This window comes from Macrobrachium nipponense, chromosome 30 (assembly GCF_015104395.2).
Source record: "Macrobrachium nipponense isolate FS-2020 chromosome 30, ASM1510439v2, whole genome shotgun sequence".
NCBI lineage: Eukaryota > Metazoa > Arthropoda > Malacostraca > Decapoda > Palaemonidae > Macrobrachium > Macrobrachium nipponense.
The window spans coordinates 70011482-70021205 of NC_087218.1; the positions used below are offsets into that span (position 1 = coordinate 70011482).

A 9724-nucleotide genomic window follows, 5' to 3' on the forward strand; every position below is an offset into this window, starting at 1 on the left:
GTAATTTCGCTTAAGTTCCTGCAGCAATTTTACAACTGAAGGATACGGGTATGGTAGAAATCAATTAATTTATATTTTACTGGACATCAGTAAAATATGGCAGTTGACGTTTTTCTATGCAGTTTTACCTCCTATTCGTTTCGGGAACAAATGATCAGCGTAAGGCTACTGAAACTCTATAGGCTATATCCCAAAATTGTTGCGGACTACAGCGGATATTGGTAATTTGGTATAGGTATTTTAGGCGGGTGAAAATACAAGAGCGAAATAGGCATACAAGGAGGTATTCTAACATTGCCATGGCAACCTGTAGTATCTGTAGGTTCTGATTCTGAAAAGGGTAGACTTTTTTGGGTTATGGGGTGGGGAAGTGATACAAGGATATGTTTTAAATGGTCCATGATACTTTAATGAAGGGTATTAAAGTGCAGCGTGCACTAGTTAAGTAAGGACCTGGTAACTTAGGCTTGTATTAGTGGTCTACCAGGCTATGACCTGATACCTAAGGTTTAGTTCAGGTTAAGTAAGGGTAGATTCCCAGCCGATAATTTTTAATGTAATGTTCCCAAAGTTAGGTTAAGTTGCAGTCCAGGGGGCGGCAAAAAAAAGTCTGGCTATGTAAGGCCTTCTGTGCCTTTGATTTGGTTACATTGGGTTGCAACCCTGTTATTTTAATTCACAGTTCCATAAATTAGAGTAGGTTGAGGGGACGATCATGAGAGCGAATCCTTCTGGCATCCTAAGTTAGGATCCCCTGATAGGTGAAGTAAGTCAATGATTTTTCACCCACCCAAATACCCAGCTTTCCATATAAAAGGGGGAGGGGGGACGGGTTTATTATATAGGAAAAAAAAAACGTATTTTGGCCAAGCCCGACGTGCTAGATATAAGGCGTTTTTTTTTTTTTTTTTTTGCAATTCGTTCAAATGCAAATTTCCTCGTTAATTGTAGCACAGTAATACCTTGATTAAAGAGACGGTCTTCACAGTAATACTTGGATAAAAGGGACGGTCTTCACAATAATACCTGGATAAAAGGGACAGTCTTCACAGTAATACCTGGATAAAAGGACTGTTACCACAGTAATACCTGGACAAAAGGGAGGGACAACATAGTAATACCTGGACAGTCACCACATTAATACCTGGTTAAAGGTGACAGACAGCACAGTAATACCTGGATGAAAGGGAGTGTCACCACAGAACACTGGATAAACGGGACAGTCACTACAATAATGCCTGGATCAAAGGGATAGTTACCACAGCAATACCTGGATAAAAGGGACAGTAATACCTGTCAGTTCACCCCCACGACTGTTAGAAGGGTGAACGTCCACGTGTAAAAAGTAGAACTGTCAGTCGGACCATCGCTCATTTGCCAGAAGAGTGACACAACTCAAAAAATGTGTTTGGAGCTATTGATACCAGCAGATAGCCTCTTCTTTATTCCATATTGTGGTAAAAAATTCTAATTTGTATTTGTCATTAAAACAGCTCAGTAAAAGAATCATCTAAATATAAATGGACAGAGTATAGAGAATTTCAACTTCAGATCGCTTTTCCCGAAATAAAAATTTTCGAGTTAAGACACTCTTCTGGCAAATGAGCGATTATATACTCATATCCCAATTTTGATCCTCATTTAACTTTGATGTTAAAATTGGTGAATTAAGGGAATTATAATCAAGTCTGACGATTTGGTTTGTTTCTTCATTTATCTAATGAATAGAACTCGGTATTAAGAATATTATTATTATTATTATTATTATTATTATTATTATTATTATTATTATTATTATTATTATTATTATTATTATTATTATTATTTTCAATTGTGTAAGTAAATCCCTATGTAGTATTCTTGCTTAAGATTTGCATAGTCTCATGTCCAATTACCCTTTTTGGGCATATTTCGGTACTAGCTATGATTTATTTTTCCCGTGATGCAGTTAGTCATCAAGGAGTTTATTGTTTTTTCAACGGAATAGATAAATTGATAAGAGGAGTAACATTTTCTCCTTCGGTTCTAAGTCAAATGGACAATTTCCCCACGGTCCGGACCTTTAAAGGGGAACTTCTGGTTGCATATCAGATGTTCCATATGTGGTATTATTCCATTTAAGTACCCCAGTGAAAAATTTGTTTGGAATAGGGGAGTTTTCTTATTTTCTACAACCAATTTTCTATTGCACCATGGGCGCAGCCATTTATGTGCATCTCATCTGTTATGCGTGACGTCATGTCGCGGTATGCTCAAATAGGCGGAACTATTCCACCAGGCGTGCTGTCTACACAATTCATGGACACACACACACACACACACACACGTTTAGAAAACTGCCATTCACCCCATCACACCACGCACATTTCGATTGACAAGTATAAATGGTCCCAGGACGGGCGGGCAGGCCTCCGCCACTGTTCCCGGGACATGCGGGCCGGGCCCGCCGCGGTCCCGCGGGTCCCGGGATGGGTGGGAAGGCGTCCGCCACTGGTCCCGGGACAGGCGGGCGGGGCCCACCGCGGGTCCCGGGACGGGCGGGCAGGCGTCCGCAACTCATCCCGGGACGGGCGGGCAGGACCCACCACGGGTCCCGGGACGGGAGGGGAGGCGTCTGCCACTGGTCACGGGACGTCCCGGGCGGGGCCCGCCGCAGTTCCCGGGATGGGCGGGTAGGCATCCGCCACTGCCATTCACCCCATCACACCACGCACATTTCGATAGACAAGTATAAATGGTCCCAGGACAGGTGGGCAGGCGTACGCCACTGGTCCCGGGACATGCGGGCCGGGCCCCCCGCCGCGGGTCCCGGGACAGGCAGGCAGGCGTCCGCCACTGGTCCTGGGACAGGCGGGCGGGGCCCACCGCGGGTCCCGGGACGGGTGGGCAGGCGTCCACCACTGGTCCCGGGACGGGCGGGCAGGACCCGCCACAGGTCCTAGGACGGGAGGGGAGGCGTCCGCCACTGCCCCCGGGACGAGCAGGCGGGGCCCGCCGCGGGTCCCAGGACGGGCGGCATGCGTCCGCTCATCTGGTCACCTGACAGGATGGGCGGGGCCCACCACGGGTCGCGGGACGGGCGGGCAGGCGTCCGCCACTGGTCCCGGGACAGGTAGTGGGCGGGGCCCACCGCTGGTCCCGGGATGGCGGGCAGGCGTCCGCAAACTCATCCCGGGACGGGCGGGCAAGACCCGCACGGGTCCCGGGACGGGAGGGAGGCGTCCGCCACTGGTCACAGGACGTCCCGGGCGGGGCTCGCCGTGGTCCCGGGACGGGTGGGTAAGCGTCCACCACTGGTCCCGGGACGGGCGGGCTGGACCCGCCGCGGGTCCCAGGAGGGCGGGCAGGCGTCCGCCACTGGTCCCGGGTACGGCCAGGCCAGGCCCGCCGCGGGTCCCGGACGGGCGGGCGGGGCCCGCCGCAGGTCCCGGGACGGGTGGGAAGCGTCCGCACTGGTTCCTGGGACGGGCGGGCGGGGCCCGCCCTGCGGGTCCTGGGATGGGCGGGAGCAGGCAGGCGTCCGCCACTGGGATCCCACGGGGACGGGTGGGCCGGGCCCGCCGCGGGTCCCGGGACGGGTGGGCAGGAGTCTGCCACCGGTCCCGGAATGGGCAGGATGGGCCCGCTGCAGGTCCCGGGACAGGCGGGCAGACGTCCGCCTCATTGGTCCCCGGAACGGTTGGTGGGCCGGGATGTCCATCCGCCATGGGTCCTGGGACGGGCTGGGCAGGCATCCGCCACTGGCCCAGGGACGTGCGGGTCAGGCCCGCCGCGGGTCCTGGGACGCGGGCAGGCATCCGCCACTGGTCATGTGGAAGACACCACTTGCCTGTCTTGGGATCCCCGCGGCAGACACCTCCTGTCCGTCCCTGGACCCCCGGTGGGCCCGGCCCGCCCGTCTTGGACACGTGGCGGACACCCCCATGGGTCCCAGGATAGGCGGGCAGGCGTCCGCCATGCGTCCTGGGACAGACGGGCAGTGCCCACCACGTGTCCCATGATGGTTAGGCCGGACTCACCAGGGATCCCGGGACGGGCGGGCAGGCATCCGCCACTGGTCCTGGGACGGGCGGGCAGGCGTCCACCACTGGTCCTGGGACGGGCGGGCCGGGCCTGCTGCGGGTCCCGGGACGGGCGGGCAGGCGTCCGCCACTGGTTCCAGGACAGGTGGGCTGGGCCCGCCGCGGGTCCCGGGACAGGCGGCCACGCGTCCACCACTGGCCCCGGGACGGGCGGGCCAGACCCGCCGCGGGGGGTCCCTGGAACGGCGGGCAGGCGTCCGCCACGGGCCTGGCCTGCCCGTCCCGGGTCCCGGGACGGTTGGGGAGGCATCCGCCACTGGTTCTGGGACGGGCAGGCTGGGCCTGCCTCGGGTCCCGGGACGGGCAGCAGGCGTCCGCCACTGTTCCCGGGACTGGCGGGCTGGGCCCGCATTGGGTCCTGGGATGGCCGGGCAGGCGTCCGCCACTGGTTCCGGGACGGGCAGGCTGGGCCTGCTGCGGGTCCCGGGACGGGCGGGCAGGCGTCTGCCACTGGTCCTAGTACAGGCGGGCCAGGCCCGTAGCGGGTCCTGGGACAGCCGGGCAGGCGTCCGACACGTGTCCAAGACAGGAGGGCCCGGGTCCGCCGTGGGTCCCGGGACGGGCGGGCAGTCGTCCGTCACGTGTTCCGGGATGGGCAGGCCAGGCCTGGCCTGGGTCCCGGGACAGGCGGGCAGTGTCCGACACATGTCCGTGACGGAAGGGCCTTGGTCTGCCCTGGGTACCGGTATGGGCGGGTGGTGTCTGCCACGTGTCACGGGATGGGCGGGCTAGGCCCGCCTCGGGTCCCGGGACGGGCGGCGGTGTCCACGACGTGTCCCAGGACAGGCGTGCCGGGCCCGCCACAGGTCCCAGGACGGGCGAGCAGTGTCCTCCACGTTCCCCTGGACAGGCGGGGCAGGCCTGCCGCGGGTCCCAGGACGGGCAGGGCAGTGTCCGCCACATGTTATGGGATGGGCAGGCCGGGCCCGCCACCGGTCCTTGGACGGGCGGGCAGTGTCCACCGCATATCCCAGGACGGGCGGCCGGTGTCCGCCTGGTGTTCCGGGACGGGGGTGCCGGTGCCCGCCATGTGTCCCGGGACTGGCAGGCTGGGCAGGCGGTGTTTACCACGCGTCCCGGGATGGGCGTACGGTATCCGACACGTATCCCCGGACGGGAGGGCGGTGTCCGCCACGCGTCCCGGGACGAGCGGGTTGTGGCCGCCGCAAATCCCGGGATGGGTGGGCAGACGTCCGCCACAGTTCCCGGGACGGGCGGTCCGGGTCCGCTTCGGGTCTCGTGTCTGCCTGGCCATCCTGGGACCCATGGCGGGCCCTGCCCGCCCATCCCAGGACGCGTGGAGGACTCCACCCGCCTGGTGTCCGCCCCTCCATGGACACATGGCAGACACCACTTGCCCGTCTTTGGATATGGCAGACACTGCCCGCCCATCCCTGGACCCCCTGTGGGCCCGGCCTACCTGTCCTGGACACGTGGCAGACACCGCTGTGGGTCCCGGGATGGGCAGGCAGGCGTCCATCATGCGTCCCGAGACAGGCGGGCGGTGCCCACCACGTGTCCCGTGACAGTTAGGCTGGATCCACTGTGGGTCCCGGGACGTGCGGGCAGTGCCCGCTACATGTCCCAGGACAGGTGGGCGGTGTCTGCCACGTGTCTCGGGATGGGTTGGCCAGACCCGCCGCGGGTCACAGGACGGGCGGGCGGTGCCTGCTACGGGTACCGGGACGGGAGGGCGGTCTCCGCCATGTGTTCCGGGACTGGTGGGCCGTGCCGGCCGTGGGTCCCCAGGTCGGGCCACCAGTATTTGGGCCCCCGTCGGGGAGGTGACCAGATTAGAACGCCATGGGTGGGGCTCTTGACGGGGAGGAGACTCGGTCTGGCTGCCATGGGTGGGGCCTCTAGAGGGGAAGCAAATGGGTTGGGCTTCCAGGAGTGGGGCCCCCAGTGGGGAAGCGACTGGGTATTGCCGTCAGGGTTGAGGATCCTTGTGGGGACGACACTGATTTCGTCCCCTTGGGTGAAGCCCCTGGTGGGGAGGAGACCGGGTCAGGCCGTCTGGCGTGGGGCCCACAGTCAGGAGGAAAAAAAAGTCTAGTTTTTCACGCCAAGCAAATTTTGCTCTAACTGCTTTTTGCTTTAAAACTAAACAAAGAAACAGACTGAAAACAAGGACAGTTAATGGGTCTCTTTTCTCTCTGCTAGTTGCATCAAAGGTTCTGGAGGGTCATGTGCTCATTTTACTCCTGCAAATGATATGTTTTCCAGAATAATAATCATGCACAGTTATTCCAGAACATCAAAGAACAAGAATTTGATTTAAAAGAAGATTCTTAAAGATATACTTAACAATTATTATTGTTATTAATTTCTTCATCATGGGATAGGTATCAGTACCAGTCATGTTTAATTATATATATTTATTTTAAATTACTACTCAGTGATGCTATTTTGATTTTTGATGTTTTGGAGTGTTTAAAAGAGGTGTATGAGTGGGCCCCCTATCAACTTCACATATCTTCGTGTTAATTCGTTATCAGTTTAGTTTACACTATGGAAAGAAGTGACGTTCTAAGCTGAATACTTTTTTTTACCACATATATAGTAATATAGTAATAATTTGTTCATAACATTAACTAATTATTTATAATTCAATTTTTTTTCGTTTTTGTAGAGAGAAATGCTTCATTTGTATTTTTTTCTTAATTATGTAAATTGCAAGATATTAATGACTGCAAAGAAATCATACATATATTCATGATTTTGTCAAATTATAAAAATGTGTTAAATATCAGAAACAGTGCATGATAATAATTACGATAAAACCTACAATTTTGTACGATATTTTTACTGAAAACCCCATAATTTTGAGGAGCCAGTACGATAAATTCAACCCGAGAGTGTGGCAACACTGGGCAGGAGGAGCAGCTGCAGCTGCACAAACACATCAGTAACCCGCATACCTTTGATGTAATTGCATAGTTCACTTCTGAGCCGGAGTTGTCAAGTACTCTTTATATCTAAGTCCGTTTTTTCTTGTTTATTCATCAAAATGCCAAGGAAGAAGCAGTCAAGAAAGCGTACATAAGCTAGAGAAAGGTTGAAAAAAAGACTTTGAAAGATAACAAGAAAGAACACCAAGATGAAGCATGTGCATTCATCACCTCCCAGGGCTAGCTGGCGACAATGAGTGGGGTCGTGCCTCATGATACCCACCCCCTGGGGGGTTTAATATCACTTTTTAAAGTGGGGGGACCAGATACCATAGAAGTATGCTGTTAAAATAAGAAAATCAAGCTTAAGTAAATTTTTATATTGATGCCTATGCGGTTTTCACTGAGAATTTCATTACGCAAACTTTAACACGCGATATCTCAAAACTATGTTTTTCAGTATATGGGTCGCTTTAAAACCCTAAGGCTTTTTTATTTGTTGTCCTGTTTTCAAAATTCAAATACCATTGAAATCCTTGATAAATTCTACATCGAAAGAATTGGAAAAATTTCCAAATTATTCCAATTTCTATTTTTTATGAATTTTTGAATTAAGTAATTAAATTTAAAAGATAATTTTTTTCATATTAATGAATTTTTTTTTTTAATCTTTCTCAATTCATTGGATAGAGCAACTCTTTGTGAGTATTAATTGCTTTAGTTATTAAAATTTAGTTAAAAACTAAGGAAGCCCTAGGGTTTTAAAGCAATGCATCTAAAAATCGGGAAAAAAATTTAATATAAAAAAAACGAATGGATAGAAATTTATGAAACTTTTTGTAGTAACTTTCCATTAGGTGACTTATGAATGGGTAGCAAAACATAATTGCTCCTGGCAATATTTCGATACCCTCCCCCTCCCCCCGCCCCCCCCAACTGAGGCGGTCCCCTTATTGAGGATTTAATTATTAGGAACATGTGTTGCTCAATATTTAAAAAGAAGGCGTAACATTTAAAGTGGCTGGCATACATATGGTATCTCGGGAAATATATATTCTGGATCTTTGCAGCTTAGGAAGAGGTGAGTATAAAAGTGAGTCTAGAGAGACGGAAACCAGAATTTCTGAACTAAATTTTCTTCATGGAAATGAAGTGAGATTTTGAAAAAAAGAAAACTCAGAAAGCAATTTGAAATAAACATTTTACCTACGTAGAGGGAAGAGTTTGATAGAATGAAAAATACGATGATATACAAACGACTTGGTTAACATCAGTACAGGTGAAAATCACGTGAGGGCGGGGGTGGGGGGGGGGGCGGGGTTAGGGCCGTCAGTGCACCTCATGAGGTCCACAATTGATTCATAGTGCACCTGCGAGGTTTTCCTCCTGTTACACCTCTCAAACGTTTTCACTGTCAATTTCCGTTTCAGCGCTGAATGACTTTATGGTGGTCGGCCTTTGGCCTAAATTCTATATCCAATTCAATTCAGTACAGGTGATAAGCTAAATTCGAACTTTATTAGAGAGTATTTTGTTATTGGCAAAAAGGAAAATAGGTGCGTTTATATCAGGAGAATGATTAATTCTAAAGAGATGGGAACACGGAGGAGACCTAAGAAGCGACAGGTTGACGGGATGGCAGAAATTATTGCTAGAATGGAGCGTCTTAAAATGAGAGAGCGCTTACCAGTATATACATATTACAGTAAGATAGTGAAACCAGGGATTCCACGAAATCCCTGAAATGTTCAGGGAATTCGTGAAATCCCTGAAATGTTCAGGGAATTCGTGAAATCTGCCGTTCACTCAGGGACGTTTGATCCCCGAGGGGCTATATATACTAAAAACGTCGAACAATGTTTAATCTACACTTAGGGAAACAAGCGCCTCAGTGGCGTGGTCGGTATGGTCTTGGCTTGCCACCTCGGTGACCGCGAGTTCGATTCTGGGTCATTCCATTAAGGTGTGAGAGGTGTGTATTTCTGGTGATAGAAGTTCACTCTCGAGATGGTTCGGAAGTCACGTAAAGCCGTTGGTCCCGTTGCTGAATAACCACTGGTGCCATGCAACGTAAAAACACCATACAATCAAACAAACAAACAAACTGAGAGAAAAAGATTTTAGCCAAGATATTGAGATGGCATTTTTCCTCCTCAAGTTTTGGGTCCTTGCCAAAAGCTGATACTCTTAACCGAACAAACTACGTCATTATAATTCCTCTTCTTGGCATTAGATTTTATTAAATTTTTTAATGTTGGTAATTATACTCTGTTTTTTTCCATCTGTCCATCCGCCTGTGGTGGTCGTGCATGGTAACACTGCGTCCTGTACTTTTAAATAGTTACGCTGTGTAAGTTTGAGGTAAATAAAAGGATATGTTGGTGTACATTTGCAACTGAAAAGTGTTTTAATAATTTACTGTATGCGAATTACACCGTTAATATTCGAAATAGGATGTTATTTAAAGCCCGGGACGCAGTGTTACCATGCGCAAACACCACAGTCGGATGGACAGATGGAAAAAAACAGAGTATAGTCTTTGTTTTATTTTGGCGAATTCTTCTTAGCAACAGTGTCGTCCCAGAAATATGTTGATCTAGCTAGGGAAAATGATACCACCCTTGTTCTATTCGTGCAAGTTGCTTCATTACAAGTTCCTCGTTGAACGAGTGGTTATCGCGCTTGGCTACCAATCCGGCGGTCCGAAACTCGATTCCCGGCTTGGCCAACGCGGAATCAGAGGAATTTATT

The 9724-nt window shown here is 51.2% G+C and overlaps 3 protein-coding genes across 3 annotated transcripts; all 3 read right to left on the reverse strand.

The window, feature by feature from the left end:
* Positions 1–3035: 3035 nt before the first annotated feature.
* Positions 3036–3797, reverse strand: LOC135202190 (basic proline-rich protein-like). The gene has a single exon (XM_064231444.1). It carries the CDS (start codon positions 3795–3797, stop codon positions 3036–3038), a length of 762 nt encoding a protein of 253 aa, XP_064087514.1.
* A 10-nt stretch (positions 3798–3807) lies between these two features.
* On the reverse strand, positions 3808–4434 carry LOC135202191 (collagen alpha-1(I) chain-like). The gene has a single exon (XM_064231445.1). The coding sequence runs from the start codon at positions 4432–4434 to the stop codon at positions 3808–3810; it is 627 nt and encodes a 208-aa protein (XP_064087515.1).
* A 104-nt stretch (positions 4435–4538) lies between these two features.
* LOC135202192 (basic salivary proline-rich protein 3-like) lies at positions 4539–4985 on the reverse strand. The gene has a single exon (XM_064231448.1). It carries the CDS (start codon positions 4983–4985, stop codon positions 4539–4541), a length of 447 nt encoding a protein of 148 aa, XP_064087518.1.
* Between the last annotated feature and the right edge of the window lie 4739 nt (positions 4986–9724).

Coding starts and splice junctions, on each gene's coding strand:
- LOC135202192 (XM_064231448.1), bottom strand. CDS start 4,985: ATGTGGCGGACACTGCCCTGCCCGTCCTGGGACCCGCGGCAGGCCTGC.
- LOC135202190 (XM_064231444.1), bottom strand. CDS start 3,797: ATGCCTGCCCGCGTCCCAGGACCCGCGGCGGGCCTGACCCGCACGTCC.
- LOC135202191 (XM_064231445.1), bottom strand. CDS start 4,434: ATGCGGGCCCAGCCCGCCAGTCCCGGGAACAGTGGCGGACGCCTGCTG.